Genomic DNA, 21,482 nt, shown 5'->3' with positions numbered 1-21,482 from the left:
GTTACCGGCCACACGCGGGTGCGAGTATGGCCCTGCCAGCGCTGCCGCCCGGCACCGGGCTGCGCCCCGCCCCGCCCCGCCGCCTCAGGCTGTGCGGGAGCCGCCGGGCCGGGCCGCCCCCCGCCCCCGCCGCCGCGCCCGGAGCAGCCCCGCCGCTGCCCCCCGGGCCGCCGCCACGTGTGGGGCGGGGGAAGGCGCTGCCAGAGCGAGGCGGAGGTGGCTGCGGCGGGGTCCCGCCCCGGGGGCGGTCGGGGGCGGCCGGTGCCGGCCCCTTTAAGGGCCGCGGCGGAGGCGCCCCGCCCGCCCGTTTCCTAGCGCACAGGAAGTGGGGTCGCGGTTCCGCGGCGGGGCCCGAGCGGTGAGTACGGCCGCCCCGCGCCCCTCCGCCGCCCCGGCCCTCCCGCTCCCCCGCTCCCCGCCGCGCTCCTCGCCCGGCTCCTCACCCGGCTCCTCCTGCCCTCACCTGCCCCCGGCCCCGCCGCGGCCGCCTCCCTGCCGCCTCTCTGCTGCCGGCGCAGGGTGCCGGGCAGGCGCCCCGGGAGCCCGGCGGGTAACGGCATCGCGGCGGCGCCGGCCCCCGTCTGCCGGCCGGGAGCGGCTCCGGCGGCGCGGAGCGTGTGTCGGGGCTGAGCCCACCCGCGGCCGGGCTGAGGGGGGGCGGGTGCGCTCCCGGGCCGACCCGGGGCCCCGCTGCGCCGGGCGGGTGGCGGTCGGGGGTGTGGGCCGAGGCGAGGGGCCGCCGTACCCCGGGCGGCTCTTGGCGCTGTCTCTACAATAAAATGCATCTCTGCCCGCTGGCGGGCGCGTTTCCATTGTGTGAACTGGCCTTAAGCGCGCTGGGGAGCGCGGCTGCGGCGGTGCACGCGTGGGGGGGCCGGGGCGCCTCGGGGAGCGGGGCCGTGCCCCCCCCGGGCTAGCGGGGCTGCGGGGCCGCTCGCCCGAACCGCTGCGAGCCCCGGTGCCTTCCACCAGCGCAGCCCCGAGCCCCCCGAAACACGGGGCGTGAGAGGGCGCTGAATTCTTTCCAGTGGGATGTTTCAGACTTGCTTGACTGTGGCTTGTGTCTGCTGCTCTTTACCGGCCGGGTTCTCGCGCAGTGGATTCCGTGCTCTTGTAAACCCGCAGGGGTGGAACGTTTTGATAGGGAACATCAAAAAAATAAAACTGTGTCGCCGTTACCGGCCTGTTAATCCTGAAGCAAACTCGTTTGCGGGAGGAGCGCTCCAGCAGAAACGGGCTGTTGCGATCTGCAGGGCAATTTTTACAGCTGAGCATACAAAAAGCTAAACTTGATACTACATGTTTTCAGAGAAGTACTATCCAGATCTGCTTAAATAACATTTAGTTTATTCTGTGGTTTTGTAGTTTGTTTTTGGTTGGGTTTTTTTTTTACCCCCTTGTAAGTCCCTTAATCAGATGGAAACTGAGACACGGATCTCTTCTGCTGAGCTCGTAGATGATGGGTGAGTGCTGAGGGCAGCCTGCTGCTCTGCCGGGCCGCTCAGGAGAGCCGCGGAAAAGAGCCAGGTTATTTTAACAGAGTAAATATCCCTCAACCAGAGGTCATACGGTAAAAGACCTTTTTTTTGGTGACTGAATGCCAGGACCCACGGGTGAGACAATTTATTCTTTTCCAGCATGCACTAGCTGGAAGCTCCTATCCTGCTTTAGTGTGTTTGAAGGAAACTTCTGCCTTTCCTTTATTTATTAGCTAGACAGTGAGTCCTCAAACACTGTTAAAGACAGTGGCTTGGAAGTATTCCCAGTAGCTGTCCGTGGAGGGACATGCGTTTTGCGGACCTGGTGTTAGCTATGAGCCTCGATTATACCCTGAGGCTTTTATAGGAGACTCTCTGCCAGTAAGTCCTTGTCATAAATACCAGGGGACCCACATTGAGTGTTGCTACAGCACCGCTGTCTTCAGCTGTCAGGAGGCAGAGAATGGAAGGAAGAGCAATGATTTTTGAAGTACAGGACTGTATGGCACAAATAGAAATTGTTTAGCTTGTCTGTTCCTGGAGGAAACACATGAAAACTTCAGTGTGATTAAGATTAGATGATTGTGAATAGCTCTTTCCCTTCTTGATCCCATGACTTTGTTTCAGTCTCTTCCTCAGGCTTAAAAGGGGAAGAGAGGGAAAAAAAAAAAAAGGAAACAGAAAATCCCAAACCTGTCATTAGGGCTACTGCATCATGGTAGAAGTTGCACTAAATTATTTTTGATTTTAAATTCTTTGCTTTTAAGTTCCAGCCCTGGGATATGGGTCTTCCCAAGTCAGTGAGAAACATCATCTGAGAACGTAGTTAAATGACGAGTAGCTGTGGTCTGTTGCCAAGAAAACCCACAAGCGTATCTGGCACAATAATTTGTACCCCTGCATCACGGTCTGCTGCTGTTCTGCTTGCCAGAAGTGTTCTGTGGACCTCTTTGTAAAAAGGATCACCAGAATGACCTGAACTTCTAAAAAAAGATAAAACTAAACATTGGGCAGGGAGGGTATGAGAAATATGAGGCCAGGTTTTTTAACTGCAGAAAAAGAATTGCACAACATTGTTCTTAACTCTGAAGCAGTTTGTCATTCTGAAGCAAGCTTCATGACTTGCAATATTTTTTCTTTAAATAATGCTGAGGCAGGATCACGGAGGTGGGATGAAACTCAGGCTTTGGGTAAGTGCTGGAACCAATAATGTGCTTGGCTTCCCGTTAGCTCATCTGACTTCTACTCTCTTAGAGGACCAGCCCTCCAGAATGAAAGTATGGGAAGAGACCATAGTAATCTTGCTTCTGGAAAAAATAAAATAGCAAATACACAGGGATTTCAAAACACAAGACTTTCTTGAGGGGGGTGGGGGGGAAGTTTTTTTTTTAAAAAAAGTACTCAAAGGGTGTAATGGAATGAAAATGCTTCAGGAGCATAATAGCTTTTGTAAAAAAGAAAAAAAAAACACTATGCTTTATCTATGCAGCTAATGATGTTCTTGCAAGCCTAGTACTGTAAGTGGGGAAAAAGAGATCATAACTCGCAAGGTGTTCATAAGGAAACATAATGCTTTTTTAAGGGAAATCTGAGTTACAGCCACAGCTTGTAAGAGGAATTTGTAGAAGAGCACTTCTCACTGTCTGCCAGAACAGTTTCATTCTGAATGATGATTAGAAAAGCCCAGCACATCCATTATTATTATTGCATATTAGAAAAATCTGGAAGTTTACAATGACTTTAATACTCTTAATTTCTTTTTTCTGAAGCTCTTCTGGGGAAAAAAACCAAAAAAACATTTCTGAAGGCAAGAAAAATTCTGGAAGTTGCAGCCCTCCTTGTCATGAGTGTCTTCTGGTGCGTAAGGAGTGAGCAGGATACTCTGAGGCCTTTTGCAGGTGTGTCTAGCTGCTGATTTCATCTAAGCCTGTTTAAAAATTTTTGTAGTAAGGTTCAGATATCTTCTGTATACCTAATAATGCAGATAGGTGGGTTAGAGCGCTTAATGGTTCTGGAGTATCTTATTCCTTGTTGTGTGTCTAATCTAAATTGATGATTCTGATGGTCACTGCTAGCTGAGAAACTTCTTTTTAAAAAGAAAGAGTAACTAGGTAATCGTTGCAAGCTATATGTAGTCACTAAATAGTAGAGGTTCAAGGGGAAAGGAAAATGGCCTTTTTTCCTAATCCTGGAAGACTTTGCTGCATGTGAAGATATGGCACACTAAAGCCTATGTGAGAGGCTTCTGTGCTGGCACAGGCCGTCCACACTGCTGCTCCTGTGTGTATGGTAAGGCTGGCAGGAGACACTTGCTCCAGTTGTTTCAGAGTGGAGTACAGTGGGAAGAATATTTTGGAATGATCTCTGCTTTACCTTGCCTGTTTTTAAAGGCTTTTTCCATTCACAAACTAAATGCTCTGGAGCTCTGATTTGCAAGCTGGTAAAGCTGGCAAGCCATTCCAGGTGCTGCGAGTGCACGTGTGAGTGCTGGGAAGAGTATCCATGGGATGAGTGTCAGTGTTGCAAAGCAAAGTTCAGAGCATCCAGATACATGACTTGAGGCGAGGAAACTATCATGTGAGGAAACCTTGCAGGTACTTTTTTTAATCTAGCCATTTCCTGCCACTCTTAATCATCTCCAACTGTAACCAAAAATGACTGTAGTGGTTGGCCTGTGTACTCGTTAGTGTCTGCCTGCAGGACAGGTGCCTTCCAGCACCGTGCTGTTGGGTCTGGTCACTTCCTTTAGCCTTTAACATGGTCCTGGGAGATTCTTGGTGTGGATCCCGTCTGCCTCCCTGGCCGGCAGCGGGGGGTGAGCTTGTCTCCTCAGCACGTGTGTTGGAGGATCATGTTGGTGGGTGGCAGAAAGGACAGGTCTGACGGAGTTTTATTTTCACCTTCTTCCTCCTTTGTATTATTTTCACTGGCAGAGTGGGTGGATGATAAAGGGCAGGTCTGTCTCACTGTTTCTCTTGCCCTTTCTTCCTCGCCCGTACTGAACAGTGCTGTTTCACTGGTGAAGCAGCTTCTGGAAGAGATTCCTTCTACTTCATTGTGCTGGGCTTTCTGGTAGGGAGGTCACATAGGGCAGCTGTCTGGAAAGCCTGGATTGCCACCTGCCAGCCAGCATACGTGTCCTTCTGGTGTCAAAAGTGGGTCTTCCCATCAGCTTCTCCACTGTGGCCAGAAATGACCTTGAATTGTCTATGAATGCATTACTGCAGTAGTCAGAGGGGTACGCGTGTTTACCTGCAGGAGTTTGCCTGCAAGTACACAATAGGTGAGTGAAGAAAAAACACGCAGAGCTGGAGCAGCGCAGCTGACTGGGCAGCGTGGGGATGGCGGGGCTGATGCTGGGAGAGGGTCGGGTGGGCAGACACTTCTGGCGCTTGTTCTCCCAGAAGCTAAGGGAACTGAGTTTACTCTTCTCTGGCATACTGTGGCAAATATCTGTTAAAAGGAAACCAGTATTCCAGCTGTAAAATAGAAGTAAAATACTTTCATGGCTAACAAATTCTCTGCAGACGGGTCCTGCCACATACTTGGTGGCTGTCACTGGCAGCAGTCCTCTCGTTGAGCTGAACATAACTCAGGGCTGATTCTCAGGTGTTCAAAGGTAAAATAACGCAGAACAGCTAGGAGTTAAAGGTACACTTAGAAATACAATACTTGCACATACTAAATTATTCCAAGTAAAACTGCTGAACAGCTTAGGGTTTTTTATCCCTATGTAGATATCTGCTTCACGTATTTAACTTTGGTAAATGAATGTCGACCACAAAAGGAGGTTAATGTGTCTGTACTGTTAATCGTGCTTTTTTGTCAAGACAGTAGATCAGTGCTTGCGTCAAAGACCAAAATTGTAGGAGACCCGAGTTCTGCACAAAGCTGTACATGAAGCTAGGCTAGTTCTGTATTACTGTATCAGGATTTGGAAATCAAGGTGACTAGTCCCAGATAATCTTGTAAGGAAGAGTGCAGCTGGCATCTGAAAAAATTATTAGGGCCCGAGAAAGACATGGAAGGACAGTTTCTGGCTTGCTGGCATTTATTTGCAGGAAGCTGTGAGAGTTTAAGGCCGATGGCTGAGGTGCAGCTGTACATAGATGCTGCAAATAATTCTGTTTGTAGATGTTGTGGGTGCATCCTATGACATTTATCATGTGATAAATAATTCTAGCAAGGTAGGTAACCACACAGGTTTTCTGCTACTTCACTATGTGTATCTGGTCTTTGCTTATGTGTATCTTCCCCATAGAAACAGTAGAAATAAACAGTTCTTCTGGGTTGAGTTTGTGCTGCTGTTGCAAGGGCAGGCATTGAGCGGCGGTGCACAGGAAGCAACTGAAGCTCCTTGGGTGTGCTGCTGCGTTAAAGTAGTGGAAATGCATTGAAGCAGAGCAACGAGGTAAAGGAGCATGTGTCTTGAAGCACACTTGGAAAACAGAAAGTGCTAGCCTTGAGCCCAGTTTAGAGTCTCTGGAACTATATGGAGGGCAAAGTCATCCGTTTCTATGCAATAAAATCTGTCCTGGAAGAGTGTTTTGGGTGATAGCTTTCAGATGACTTGTTTTAGCACTTCTGCTGTCTCTTAAAGGTTTCCTCAAGCAGTGGTGTCAAAAATAAGACATTTGTCAGCACTGTTGCTACTACTCGCAGCCCCAGGGGCAGCAGGTGGCTTGCATGTCTTCCTAGTGCTCTGGCAGAGTGGAAATTAAGACTGCTGAGTGATGGTAGTTTTGTCCGTCTTTCATGTGATCTGGGAGCTTCTGATATGGGTAGGAGTCTTCTGAAGAAGAGATGTAGAATTTGCAAGGTAGGAGGATGAATATTGCTTGCAGCTGGTGCTGGCTGGACAGAGGCTGGTGTGACTGGTGTGCCAGCCTCTTCCCAGCACAGCCTGGAAGCAGGGCTCCAGTAAGATGTCTGTGCAGGGCAAACTGCCCCAGTGCTCCCAGTATTTGGAACAGAACTGAATTCTAACATGCAAAATGCTGTGTTATCTGCTATGAAATGCTAATAAATATGTTTAAGTTTTTGGTTTTTTTCTTCAGATTTCAGACATAATACAGTGACTTTGAATTTTTGCATTTCACCCTTCGGAGTTGCTGCTTTAGTTGTGTAAGATCCCGAGCTTCTATTAGCATTTTACCGAGCTAGATGGAGAGGTGGAAGTGTGATAGAGGTTTCAGTCGGCTGTCTAAAGGGACAAGAGGATAAGGTAACAAAACTTGAAAACAGGGTTCAAGTAACATAACAGAAGTTCCTGTCAGGTAGGACCCATGTGTCAAATGTGGTACTTTGAATAGTCTGTGACAAGTGTCTGTGGTACTGACCTGTATGTCCCTGCTGTGAAGCAAAACTAGCAAAAAAAAAAAAGTGGAATATGAGCACAACAGAGGAATGGCACAAGGAACCTGCAAAAACTCAACAGAGGTTTATAAAAATTCCTGGCTTCTCTCCCCTCTGAGTCACGTTCATCTCTTCCTGAAGAGGAGGAAGGAGGGTCCAAGTGGTCCAAAGACTGACTTCAGGGACTTAATAAAGAAAACAGAGGGGAAGCAAGGTAATGTGAAGTGTTCAGTGTTTGGTGTTTGTTTTTCATACTGGTGTCTTTTTCAATGCAAGGCAACTTTAAAAAAAGAAAAGAATATCAAGATAGATGGTTCTGACAAGCTGTTAGCTTCTCTGCTTTCAGTGAAGCTCGGTGCTGCTAGTCCTTTAAGAGTAAGCTAATGCTTAGTTGTAATGTCAAATTGAAAAATTACAGATGACATAAGTGCATCTAGCTGTGCTTCTGGAACACACCAGATGTTTCTCAATTGTTTGGCTTCCAGCTTTCACTTCTGGTGACACATTCAGGCTGATATGTTTTGCTGAAAGCAGAACGTAAACTACTACACTGATTTTTAAGCCATTCTAAAAATATTTGTAGGTTGTGTTCCTCCTTCCATCTTAGTTTCATGGACCAAGCAATAGCAAAGTGATCCCCGTTTTAAATACCACATGTGAACTTAATCTAGCTGATTCAGTGTATTTAAGGGAAAACTTCAGGGTGATTGATTTTCAAGGCAGCATTTTCCTCAGGATTTCTCTATCAAATTGTATTTTAAATTGGTTTTAGGTATTTTAAAACTCTCAAGCCAAACTACCAGTGGGACAGAATGCACAGAAATGCCTTCCAGTGGTCACTTCAGGAGTTTTATTGCTCTTCAGACTTGCAGTGGAGAGACTTCTATGCAAATATTGCTTGGTCCGGAGTAACATCTACCCCCACACACACACACCCTACCCTGCTCTGAATTTGGCAATAAATTTTAACTTTAATGAGAATGCTGCGGTGATAGTATTGGGTGCACAGTCACCCACTTAAACGTTTCTATGAAATTTAAATCAATTGCCTTTATACGTTTCTGCTTTTAAGGCCAGTATTAGTAGAAGTCTCCAGACTTTAAAAGAAATTTGGGTGCTCTTGAGAATTTAACTTTCACTAGTTTTGCTTCAGCTGCCATGGTGAAAACAGTACAGCTCTTACCATAGAAAAATGAGAGAAAATGGGAAGAAAAATAAAAGTATAATTCCTCCACAAGATTAAGTCTCTTAACTGTTTTTTAAAATCCTAGTTAATTAGCTGTGCAACTGTTAGAACAGCCTGGTTAAGAACAACTCTTTTCCATTTCGTCTTTTCATAGGGTAAAAAAAGAAAACTGTATGTGATAACCACCTGTTAGGTACCTTTGGGAGCCTCAGAGGGAATCTGGTTTGCTCTTCAGCGTTTTCATATTTGCTTTACAAGTGTAAGGGAACTGGATGCGTGACCTCTCTTCTTGCCTCCCATTTGGTTTGCAAGGTAGCTACTTCTGCTTTTGTTGCCATTTCTAGGTTGAGCTTTAGCAACAACCAACAGGGTAGGCAAAGTAAGTGTAGTCATGTAGTACTGCTCTTCCTTTAATTCCCTTACAATAAGGGGAAGACTTGCTTCTCTAATTTTGGAGTTTGTGGGTTTTTTGCTGAATTTAAAAAGAGGAATAGTGCCTACAGCCATGCAAAACCCGCAAGCTAAATAATATGAGCTATAGGAGAAGGTGTGTAAAATAGAAAAGTTATTTATCTTATGGAAGCTGGAGGTAGTGAGTCAGGATAGCTGTTCAAGAGTAATATTAAAACAAGCAAGCAAGCAAAAAAGCCTCCTTCAGCTAGTCTTCCCTAGGACATTTTACCTAGCTTCTTTCTTGCCAAGCAGATGTGTCCCTTCATAAAAACAGTAAAGGGACTATGAGTTGACTTCTATTTCCTGGCCTTATCCAAAGTGGGATAATACTGACCAGTGTAATTAAGGTGTAGCTGGTTGGGTTTCAAGTTCCAATTTCAACTCAGCAGTTCCCAGACAAATGGGCTTGCTCTGGCTGCACTGAAGCCAAAGCAGGGCTCCTATTCATAAGCTCATTGCTTATTTTGGATTAGCAATAGAGTAAATAAAGTGAATAACATTGTTCTTTCATTTGTCTGCTTCACTATTTAATGGATTTAGTTTTGTGTAGGAACAGCAAATGCTGGAACAGTATGACAACTTGCTTGCCTCTCTAACTTAGAGGATATAAAACTGCTTCAGCAAAAGGCTGTTATTTTATTTTTTTACTTGTAATTTCTCAGTAGATTATGTAAGAATTGCATTTAAACTCTTTCAGGGAAGTCAGTGTTTCCTTCGTTTGAGGATGACAGCATGACTGCTTTTTCCAGGGACTGTTGTGGCAAAGATTTCTAGCAAATTTCTTTGTAGCAAAAGTTTCTGTGGCAAAACCATTTCTAGGTTGCTGGATACCACCTTCTGCTTGCTTTTTCTGAGAACGGAGATGCTAAACCCCGTATTATTTTCTATTCTGTGGGCTTGGCATGCTGATTTATCTTTTGGTCAAGTACGTGGGGTGAGAAGGAATATGTGGTGCAGGGGCATGATGGGTGTTATGCACAGCCCTGATGGTCTCTGTTGCTGTTGTGAAAACAAATGCCGGTGAGCTTGTGGGAGATGGGGCAGAAATTGCAAGAGTGTTTGGAAAGGCTGTAAAGAGCAAGACCTACTTGGTCGTTATTCATAAGCTGAGCCTATGTAGGCTCAGTCTCATGATGGATGAACTCCACTATTAAAATGAAGCCCTGCTCTTTCCTGTTTTCTTCTTAAAGAAAGTTAGGATAAAGCATGCTGCTTCAGTTGCATCTCCTGAAAAGATGCAATTAATAAACAGCATCTGATCCTGGCAAAAGGCAGAATATGTTATCGATAAGAATTTGTTATCGATAAAATCTCTCTCTAGCGTTGAGAGCGAGTTGATCTATTGCATGCAACAAGGGAGATAAGAAACCCCGAGTATCTTCGCTGTGTACTGAAGTCTCAAATGTGACAGCGGAAACTTGTGGAGGGCTAGTCGTAATTTTATTTTGGAGCACAGCATTTCTGCTGGCAAAAACACAATGTTGCTTTTGTAAAATAAACCATTTGCATAGGGAATATTTTTTTTGAGTAATAAATCCTGTGATTGTTGTTACCTGTCACTGCAGTAACTCCCGTGCCTGAACTGTTCCTGGTGTACTGTGGAGTACTACCATGATCCTTGTGCCAAAGGCAGGATTTTTTTTCCCTTCCCATTTAGAACTAAACAAATGTCTGAAGTTACCTATTGCAGATACGCTCCAGCACTTTATAATTCATCACAGGCTGTCCCTAATGTATACAGTAGTTCTTGTGTTGACTGTGTGGTGGTTTGTTCCCCCCCTGCCCCCCCCCCCCCCATGTCTTGAACTGAAAATGAAGACACTCGGTGATCAGTATGCAGTCATCGTTGTCCCCCCGCTGCCCCGTGGGACTCTGGTTTGGCAGTGTTTACCAGTGGGAGTTTATAACAAAGGAAGCAGAGGGAGACAAAAAGCCCCAGACCTGTGAGTGCGTAGGAGCAGAGCTGAGCGGGCGGGTCAGCGTTCTCCTGGGCTGTTTGCTGTGAGCAGCCAGGGCAGGCTGGCCGCAGTAACGCGGGTGGCTGCATGGCTGGTACTGCTTGGCGGCTGCAGCGTGTCCGGTGGCCATGAGCCTCATGCAGCCGTTTTTCTTATTTATCAGCCAAATGGAGCTGATAAGCTTACAAGAATCACAAATTTTTTGGGTAGTTAGGTCTGCTGGAGAGCTGATTCTGTCACCTACTCTCCCGAGGCAGATGTCTTGGTTTGGGTTTTTTAACTCTTGGGCTTCTGATGTAGATCCACAATGTCTGCAGAAGTAGCTTTCTGCAGGAATGGCTCTGTCCTGCTGAGAAGCGCTGGTGTGTGCTCCTGCAGGTTCGGTCCTATCCAGTATTGCCCACGTGAGCTCACCAAGGCAGTGTGCCGTGTGGTGGGAATGCCGGGAAGGTACAGAGGACGACATGAGGAAATTTTAATGAAAATCTTAAGAGGTAGCCAGAAGAAAAATTCACTTTAGTGTGTTCTTGGATAATGTTATTACAAATCAAATGTGAATGTTGGGATGGATTGGAACGGTGCATTATGCTCTAAGTTTTCAAAAAGTTGAAAATAAGCTGCAGCTTGTGCCCGATGCAGTTGCTTTACAGCGGGCAGTGGTTGCAATGTGTATAGGCAGAACTTCCAAATTCCTCAGGATTGATTATTAAACTGGTAAGGTCTAAAATACTTTTTGGTTTTGTTTTTACTTTCCTCCTGTTTTTCTTGAATGTAGATCTTCTTTCCATAAATTGATAGTGGCTTTCAACTGCTCTCCTGTCTAGCAGTGTGTATGTGTGTGTACGCACGTGTGCTTGGGAGGCAGAACTGTGGCTGAAAGCAAATCACATGGTGAAATTGTGGTAAAAACATGTTAGGTAAGTCAGTCCAGCGAGGGTGAGATACTAGACAGAAGATTATTTTGCTGTGGGAAGTGAGAACCACGGCCCTTAACTGTTCTCGTGGTTATTTTTTTTTCTTCTTTGCTTTTCCCTTTCTATTAACCTTCCCAACAGCTGAAAAATCTGACTTTGGTACTCATTTGACTAGAATTGTATAATAAAGCCCTGAACAAATTTCTTTGTGTCTTTTCTGAGGCTATAGCTCAGGGGACTGCCTAAGCAGAGGTGATGATGTGTTTCTGTGTACTTAAGGTGTAGTTTGAGGTTTCTGACTCTAGGGCTTATGCAAAGATTGTCTGTGACAGCACAGACGGCTGGCTTGCCTCGTGTTCGTTTCAGCAAGTGAGAAAATAGCTGCCTGCACGGTGTTTCTCTATGTTCACAAGGAATTTTGTCAGAATAAGAAGGAATATTCAAGGGATGATATTGGGCCTTAGGTTTTCATCGTGTAACTCTCCAAGGAGAGGAGCATGTGTGTGTGGAGGGGGTTTAAGACAGTGAATATCCGTGGCATCTGGGTGAAACGATGAACAATAAAATAACTATGAAAATCAGCTGGAATTTCATAAGCAGCTAAACTATGACCATCTAGGGCAAGCTGAAGGAAAAGGAGATGCTGGAAGCAGAACATGCTAAAATGAGGAATGTCTGTAGTCTGGCATGGAGCCAGGTGCATACTGAATTAGGTCACTGCTTTAAGTGTGAATGTTTCCCCTCTTTAGAAAGATGTACTCATCCTTTGCAACAAAGAACCAAAACAGAATGCTAATACAATAAAAACAAATTTAAAAGCATTTTCAATTAGCATGCTGGTCTATTCCTGTGTGCTTAGAGAATCAATGAGCTCTTTTGTAAGGAGCAGAAACATTTCCATAGTTGAATATACATAAGGCCCTGGAAATGCAGAAAGAATAACAACCAGTTGCTTCTGGAAAACTTGCAAATCTTTGTAAGCATTGTATAAGTCTGAGAAGTCTTGTTCTTTGGAGGTCATAGGGAATGTTGCAAATAGACTCGTTTCGAAGGATTAAAATAAAGTGAAATACCAGTATATGCAATTTAAAGGTTTGGAACTTGATCTTTAAACACTAAAACGCTGATCCCAGGGACTTCGGTGTGATTACTTATTGCCAGGTAATCTTATTGTTCTTTTTTATAAACTGCAGAACGTATCATGTGAAACTGAATTGATTTTCTTATTGTGATTCCTGGGATCCTGTGTGCTTTTGCTAATTCTGGGGTTTCACAGCCTGCTTTCTCTTGTCATCTTCTACAGCCTGGGAGTATTTACTAGAATTCCTAAAATAGTGCTGTGCCAGACCTAATTCATATAACATTTGGGTTGCAAATATGCAAAACTAGTGCTTTTCTGAAAAGGGAGGCTACTGAAATAGAGGGCTCGTAAACCCTTCTTTTCTGATAGCATGAGAATTAAGGTTTTTAATTGCTTCACTCACTCCTTGAAGGATGCGAGATTAAATCTGTGTCTGACTCCTTTATGATGACTCTTCTCAGCAGAAATAATGCTGGTGGGGGAAAAAAAAAGTCTAAATGGACTCAGTCGCCGCTGCTTTACCAAAGTAACTTACCCCTTCAGCCCTCTGTGTGCAATTTATAATTTTAACATTGTGTAACGGAGCTGGTTGCACGAACACCCCTTGCCTTTAAGGGCCCCAAGGAAGCTGTAGTGAGAGAAATGACTGTTCTTTACGGTGTCGCTCAAAAACTGCCAAGCAGGCAAGGCCTATCTCTGTGCAGAAAGGCTGTCTTGTTAATAAGGTTGTCACTAGCTCACTAGAAAAGGGTTTCAACTAATGAGGGAATAATTAGAGCCTAGTAGGAAAAGCACCAGGAGCTCTCTACAGCCCACCACGTGTAGTTTCCATTGCTTCAGAAGCGGCTTATTGTTCCTGTTCCCTAAGCACCCCTTGAAGGCAGTGCTCCACAAAACAGCCTGCTGGTGTAAATAGGTGAAGTGCCAGTAGGAAGGCTCAGAAATCTGCAGTTATTCATAAATCTGTTGTTCTTGCCTTGGTGATGCAGTGCGAGCGGCGAGTCCCTGCGGAGGCATGCTGACTTTCTTAATCCGTGCTTACCATGGCGATGTACATTTGGCCACGGTTAAGAAAGTTATTAGGAACAGAGTTGTTCTTTCATTGCCCCCTGCTATTGTCTGGGGGAATCTTAATCTCCCTGTACATTGTGTCCTCTTGACACCACATCAGGAAATCTGTTGTCACTTGCTTCTAAGACGTGAATGAGACCTAAAGCAACTTAGTGACTCATCAAAGTTGAACACAGGGCGATTTATTGGTAGAGCGAGGATTGAATCAAGGCTTGCTAGGCTAATGTCCCAGCTTCGGGGGTGTCTGTTTGTCACTTAACAACAGTTACTGATTGTGTAAAGCCCATGGTGGTAGGAGGTTGTGTGACGTAGTCGCCTTTAAGTTACAGGTTCAGTGGGAACCAAATCTGGCCGTGGTTTACAGCTGCTTGCACTGCCCGTTACAAACTGTACCATGGTAGCCCAAATAATCTCTTAAGACAGTCTTAACTAGAATTATTAACTCCTGCTTTCTAGTACATGCTTCATTTTCTTTCTCTATCCTGCAAAAGGGGGGAGAAAGGTAAAGGAAAACCACAAAGCTCTCTTCCTTGTGCCCTGCTGAGCTGTAAGGCTTAGCCGTGTTCCCTGCCCTGTCCCCGGTACCATTCCTGCCCTGTCCTCTGTACCAAAAGCATCTCATCAAAACTTGAAAGGCTGATTTCTGTAGTGGTACAGTAGCTGTGTTTGTGTATGCAGCAATGCAAAAGTGCTGCTGTTCTTGACAGCAGTAGTAAGATGTGAAATAAGGAGTGAAAAATAGATGGGACTGGATTTATCAATATTTTATACAAGTCAGGTAGTTTGATCATTTTTCAATATGCCTTGACTGATCTAAGATGTGCCAGCATTCTGCAAGGAATGGCTTTAGTACACTCTAGCATTTGTCTAAGTTTAAAGAAACGTATGGTTCTTTACGTTATTAATTGTGGCTTAACCTCTTGCGGTCTTAACAGAACAAGAAATCAGGAAGCAATGTGAAAAAACATTGGGCAACTTTGTTCTAAAGAAAGCTAGGGGTGGCATTACATCATTTCTGTGAACTGGTTTTATCCTCTACATTGTTTTTTCTTCTGTCTCCCTTGATTCACCACATCTGGACCCTGGTCAATAGTCTGAGAATACATCTGGTGTTGATCGCTCTTCGTAGGCATTTAACTTGCATTTATATAATGTGTTTGTGCAGTGAGGAGTGACTAACTGCTGTCTTATTTGGGCTTAAAAAGATGTCCTCTAGAATTCAGTTGATAAAACTGTTACTCATTTTGTACCAAAGTGTCTGGTAGCTTTATGTGAGTTTGAAAAGCCTGAGTTTTGGGTAACTTATTGCCTTTAAGCTGCATATATATCTAATTTATTTGGTAACTGGGTCATAGGCAGGGACTTCAGCACTAGGAGTACTAGTAACTGCTTCAGGCAGTCCTGTAGACTTCAGCTGGACAACTCCAAGGTGTGCAGCTCTTGCAAAACTTAGTGTGCATGACTTGCGTGCAAGCTTCGGATCAGCGATCGCAGGCTCTGGTGTTGGTGAATAAATTACATTGTCTTTCAGGCCTCGTAATTGGAGCTTTTTTGCAAATGAGGATGCTGAATGTTATGATACCACTGATACGTGCTACCTGGTTCTTATTAAAGCAAAATCCCGATGCTGGAAGCCAAATGGGAAAGGAGAAATGCCCCAAGGACATAGGGGAGAAACACTGCAAGGTGTTTGTAAACATGTGGAGTGCATCGTGGCACTGTGACTTGTTTGCAAGGAACAGGGGAAGATGGGGTTTGGGGCTGCTGGCAATGTTGGATAACAATCTTTCCCAGCATATATGAAGAGTATCGAAGTGGGCAGGTTTTTTTCTAATCTCCTAAGCATACTGGAACTAAATTGAAGCTACTCGGGTCCCACAACTTCCCCTGGACAATAATGACACAACACAGTCAAGATGGATGTAGAGATAGTACATCCCTGGATTGGATAAATGTTAATGAGCTTCGCTTGTTTTAGACAACCAAGTTTTAAAGAGAAATATTTTATTAATGTTTGAAAGTGGCCTAGCATGCATTGAGCTTATCTCTTAGCTCTTTTTGCTGTCATTGAAGAGGGCCGCTAGCAATTTAGTGGGCTCATTGCTGGGTAGGATTGCTGCTGTCCCCCATCTCACGTAACTGTGGCCTTTTTCCCTGGGCTTTTCCTCGGAGCCGGTTTGGCCAGCGGTGTGAGAGGGTGAGCCGTGCAGACGGGCTTCGCCTCTTCACGCTAGCCCAACCAAACCAAGACGTGGAAATGTTAGTGAATGGCTAGTCTGAGGCTCCCTTTCATCAGTTGCAAATTGGGATTTGAATTTAAATTTCTGTTGAATTTGACCTATTCTGAAATGCTGTTCCTGTGAACTTTAAATCTGCAATACTTTATTTGTGCGTGAATAATTATTGCCTAAAAGATATTTACTTAAAGCAAATGGAAACGCAAGCTGCTGCTGCTTCAGAGTGGTTCTTGGAATATTTTTTTTTTAGTTCAGAGGAGTAGGAAGGGCATGGGTTTTGTTGGTGTGTTTTTCCTCCCACAGAGGAAAACAAAACAAAACAAAAAAAAACCCAAGAAGGAATGGGGGAGTTAAAGCAAATAAAACTTGATGAGGCTAGAAGAGCCCTTACTGCTTTAGCTAGCGATGTGAAAAATGGATTTCATTAGACTGTCCATATTGCTATTTTCCAGACACTGTATCAAAGGGAATCACTGGTGGGTAATGCAATGGAAAGGAACAATGTTTTCTCTTTCTCATTTCCCACCCCTTCCCCCAGAAGTCTTTTGCATCCATGTGTTATGACTTTGTTCCTGTATTTTCCAAATGACTGGCTGCTTTGTAGTTCTAATGTGCACCTTTCTTTTAATTTTAGGTTCTGTCTTCATTTTGCTGACTCAAACCGCAGATTCCAAGGAAAGGAGGGGAAGTGGAATAAAATACTCAAGTGCCAAAGGAGAAGCCAGACTAGTCGATGAAAGTTACTGTTACTAAGCTGTAGACTGCTCTCACTTACGCATAGCGGGGGGAAAAAAATTGCTGTTGGTTCAAAGCTTATAAAATTACTTTTGCAGACTTTCCTCACTGAACTTCAAACAGGCAAAACCCCTTCAACTGGGGCTGAATTAGGAAATGGAAATATGACTCCTTCCTGGTGTCTTCCATCTTCCTCTCCCTCTGCAGGGTTTTTTGTTTGGGGTAGGAAATCCTGAACAAATTGTATGGCGTCAACCAAACTTGTAGTTGATGGTTATGGATGACCTAGGAACTTCAGATTTGTGTCTCTGCAATGACACCCGAGTAAGGCAAAGGTTGAAAACTGCTCATCAGCTACTTTATCAAAACCTGTAGTAACTATTACAGTCATGCTTTCGCGCTCTTTCTAACTTTTGAACTCTGGGGTGATGCTCCCTGGAAGGGATGTGCAGATAAGTCACCTTTTTGGGTTGGAAACAGCAGTAATTTGAGAATGCCCAGAAGAGGCTTAGTAATTCAAGCCAGGACTCGTTGGCTCTTAGTGGGCCTTGCTTTACTATTCAGTTTAGTCTTGCTCATGTATTTGCTTGAGTGTGCTCCACAAACAGATGGTAATGGATCTCTACCGGGTGTCGTAGGAGAAAACATGGGTAAAGAATACTATCAAGCTCTCTTGCAGGAACAAGAAGAGCACTATCAAAATCGAGCTACTAGTCTGAAACGTCAGATTGCCCAGTTAAAGCAAGAACTTCAGGAAATGAGTGACAAATTGAAATCCCTGCAGGAAAAAAAGAGCCCCAAGGTCAATGGTATGAACTACCAGGGCACCAAAGAACAAGCACCCAATGATCTCCTAGAGTTTCTTCATTCCCAGATTGACAAAGCTGAGGTGAGCATGGGGGCCAAACTGCCTAGTGAATATGGCGTCATTCCTTTTGAAAGCTTTACGTCCATGAAAGTATTCCAGCTGGAGATGGGGCTCACTCGGCATCCGGAAGAGAAACCCGTTAGAAAAGATAAGCGCGATGAATTGGTGGAAGTTATTGAGGCTGGCCTAGAAGTTATCAATAATCCAGATGAAGAAGATGGACAAGATGAAGATGATGGAGTAGGAGAGAGGCAGCTGTATAGTGAAAATGATTTCATAGAAGGTATGTGTATTACGTGCTTTCCAGCCCATTAACGGAATGTCACAGCAGGCATTTAATGATGTTTGTATTTTTAGGAGTTTTACCTACTTGAATATAGCCTTGAACAGTAATTACACAGTAAGAACTTTTGTTTCTAATGATGAGAATATTACTGTTTCATTATTTTACGTTTTGAGTGAGGAGCAAGAAATCCATTTCAGAAGAAGGGCTTAGCAAAAGAAGTGTACGGGGGAAGCTGTATCCGCTTAAAATGCTGAGGCATTCATAATTGATTGTAGCTGAATTCAGTGTGACACAACTGCTTGTGGTACTAAATAACTGAAAGACTTCCAGTGGAACTGGTGGCAGCGGGAGGCAGAAATCGATTCATGCCTCTTGTTCCAGTGTGGTTAAGCTATTCAGTATGAAGCTACAGGGTTTTTCTTCACTCATTTCTATGCCACTTTTAGTTCATATTCAGGCTTTTGACTCTTTTTTTTTTAAGAGTTGGCATGCTCAAGTCAGAGGGAGAGCGTTGGTAGGCTAACGTGTTCTGGTCACATCAGCTGAAGAACTTGGTGTCCTGAATAGACCCTTCGTGGTGTATTAGTTATGGGGTCCTCTAAGCTGTGTGACCTTGAACTGTTCTCTTGTTCTCTCTCAGTGCGTGTAAGTCGAATAGCAGAACACAGATTACTATAAAAGCAAATACAGCAGTTACGCTTTCAGCACTTAGTGACACCCTTAGAAGATGCATTAGTGACAATTCCTATAGAAGCTGGCTTTCAAGGTAGAGCGTAATGCTGATGGAGATAAGTATTATAAAAAATGGCTCTAGTACCTCTCTTGTGTTTACAGTATTAAAAACAGTTCATGCTGCCATAAAAACCCAACCAAACAAACCAAAAAACCACCGCAAACAAACCCCAACAAAACAAAACAAAAGTTGGACCGTATTATAAGAACATTACTGTAAAAGGGATCCTGGATCTCAGCAGTACTGATGTCTGCACTATTAAGCAAACATGCTGGAGAGAGGTACTGTTGGCCTTGAAATAATCCGTTCTTTCAGTCTAAGATGATGTCATTGGTCTGTAGTGCAAAAAGTCTCCGCTTTTAACAGCTACTGTGTTTAAAGTTTAATGCAGGGACTCTTCTTCCTTCCAGAAGGTGGGGTGGGGAATCCACTCAGCAGTGTCTGTGTAACACAGTCAGCGCAGTGTTAGGCTGTTCCTGCAGTTTTCACGTAAAACTATCCTGTTTTATCTGGAGGTGGTCATTCTTGCAGTCCTCTTACTGATTTCTTTGTATATTAATTGTGCAGCTGCTTTTCCTTTGTTTTAGGTACTGCTTTACGCTGTAGTGGATTTTTACCATTACTAAAATAGCAGTTTATTGTTCTTAGTGGATTGCCTGTAATGACTGAACACCCCCAAGAAAGCAGGCACATTTGGGACTGTAGGACTGTACTTTGTAACTCTGCCTCTATTCACACCCAGTATATTGATAATTATTTTTGGAAATCAAACTCATTTCCTGTTGCTGTAAAGGCAGTCTCTTCAAGCATACGGTTACAGGAACTATAGAAAAAGTATTTTTATGCTGGTGCTTGTATGGGTATGTTAGCAGGAACCATACATAACCACCATAACATGGTATGTTAGCCATGGTGACACACATCAGTATCTTTTTTCAAACAGTTTGTGGGTTGTGTGGGTATTCTCTGTGTTTGTATGTGTGAATACTACTGGCTAACTTAAACACTAGGCTGGAAAAAAAAAAAGGTTGCTTCTGAATATTAACACCTTTCTCCCCTGCCCCCCCCCCCCCTTGTTCCAAAACTCAAGAGGTGAGCAATGGCACCACTGGTGGTAGTACCTGCAGGTCACTTGCCCTACAGCACTGCGACTCTAGCACGCTGCCGCCATTGTCACTTTGTGCATCCTTGTTTTGATAGAAGTCCAGTTGGAAAGCTGAGGCGTTCCTATTTGGGAAATACTACTCCCTTAAGCTGTCATAAACTGGTGGATTCAGTTTCACAGTGGATTTGGTGTATCTATCGAAGCCCCAACAGGTCCTGCTACTGTCCTAAGAGCACAACTAAATTGTTTCAGATTAGCATTGCTCACTTAGAGAAACAGTTTGTTAAAGCTGGCTTGAGTTAAAGCAAATAGTTGAAGTTCTGTATCCTCTTCAATTGCTGATATTTTGTAATATGTGATTTAGGACTAAGAGTAGAGTTTTCTGCCGTTTGAAACAGGAGGCTGAGAAACTTGGTGTGTGGATTATTTTTGTGGGTTCTAGGGCAAAAGAGAAAACATGATAATTAATATGTAACCATCATGTTTTACGCTTAATATAAACTGGCTTTGCTTTTGTTCTGACTTGCAGGAATTTTTTTCTCAAAACTAACGCATACCAATCTACAAAAAAACCACAAAACTGTGCCACAAGTACAAGCTAAACTAGAAAAAGGCATTTTTATTCTAGAAGTGTTCTAGCTTCCTACCTCAGCAGGCTAAATTTTCATGTAGGTGAATCACAGCACGGTCAGGGCTGGAAGGGACCTCTGGAGATCATCTAGCCCACCCCCCTGCCAAAGCAGGCTCACCTGGAGCAGGCTGCACAGGGTGGTGTCCAGGCGGGCTTGAGTGTCTCCAGAGAAGGAGACCCCACAGCCTCTCTGGGCAGCCTGTTCCAGGGCTCCGTCACCCTCAGGGGAAAGAAGTTCTTCCCCATACTCAGAAGGAACCGCCTGTGTTGGAAGATGTCTGGTTCTGGGAATTATGTCAGGTTTTTTTCCTAGACTTGTGAAGTGCTAGGCTAAACCTTGAGCTATCTAATCTTTCGTGGTATGTACTTCCAGGTGTATTGGGAAATCCTTAGAGAATTTGGAGTCCGTAGTAAGTTTAGAATCTCTTTTCATATAGGCAGTTTTACCTAATGGTATCTCTTCATGTCCACAGTTCTTCCCCAGCATTTATGTTGCTTCTGATGCCCATCAGTGAAATAGCACTGTTTTGTTCTGTAAAAGCATCATTGTGTTTTAGGATTTACCTGTATTGGAGTCACTTGTGACAACAAAGACTAAAAACATGAATTAAAAATTAATCTGCCTTCTGCCTATTTAAATTTGTTTTATAAATAGAAATCCGCTGAATAAACTTTTCTGAAAAAGTGCACTTAATTACACAATAATACATGGTAGTCTCATTCTACTGATTTATTTTTTTTTTATTACTCTAGCACTGCCTAGGACCAAAGAACTTCAAAATACGTGCTGATGGATGCTAACTCCCTTGTTGCTGCTTTGTTTTTTTTGGTCTGTGCCCTCAATTTAACTGTTCGTGCAGCTCCTTCACTGCACGCTCAGCCTCTGTGGTCTCTACATGGAGGAAGTCTGACTTCTCCCAGTGGTGCAAGGAAGCTGTAACCTGTTCAAGTGTTATCCAAACTGATGTCGGTTTTTTTAGTGTGGCAAGACGAAGTGATGATGCAAATCTGTTTTGGAATTGTCATTAGGCAGAGCTGCCACAGCCACACTGTGGCTATTGGCAGGTTTCAGGGAACAACACCAAGTAAAAAAAGTTAAAAAAAGAATTTGCAATGTAACTACAAGGATACTTTCTGAAAGCTCCACATTATTTTTCACAAGGCTTGTTTGGCTTGCCCTGCTGATGAAGAGAAAATCAGCAAGTTTCTCAGCTCTGTGGGGCTCTTTGCTGCATTGTTACCTTTCCTTGTTTTGCTGCAACCCAGAACGAAATTTCCAGAATTCTAATATTAACAGAACAAAAATCTGACCTTAAAAAGTCTTGTTCTGCAGTTGTTGTTTGAGAAGCACTTTGAAGTTTTTTTCTTAATATTTCCATTTGATCTAAGTG

At 44.1% G+C, this 21,482-nt stretch overlaps 1 protein-coding gene across 2 annotated transcripts in view; it reads left to right on the top strand.

Annotated features, from left to right (window-relative positions):
* The first annotated feature begins 242 nt into the window (after positions 1-242).
* CSGALNACT2 (chondroitin sulfate N-acetylgalactosaminyltransferase 2) overlaps positions 243-21,482 on the top strand; it is a 32,889-nt gene continuing 11,649 nt past the window's right edge. The window contains exons 1-2 of one of the 2 annotated variants that reach the window (XM_056351788.1): positions 243-358; positions 16,368-17,619. In XM_056351788.1, the coding sequence (XP_056207763.1) occupies positions 16,962-17,619 (658 nt within the window). In that variant the 5' untranslated portion in view covers positions 243-358; positions 16,368-16,961. Of the gene's footprint in view, positions 359-3,246; positions 3,377-16,367; positions 17,620-21,482 lie in introns of those variants that run through there. The other variant, XM_056351787.1, reaches the window with a different exon arrangement.

This window comes from Falco biarmicus, chromosome 9 (genome assembly GCF_023638135.1).
Source record: "Falco biarmicus isolate bFalBia1 chromosome 9, bFalBia1.pri, whole genome shotgun sequence".
NCBI classification, from domain to species: Eukaryota; Metazoa; Chordata; class Aves; order Falconiformes; family Falconidae; genus Falco; species Falco biarmicus.
This window is presented reverse-complemented; position numbering and strand designations above follow the sequence as displayed.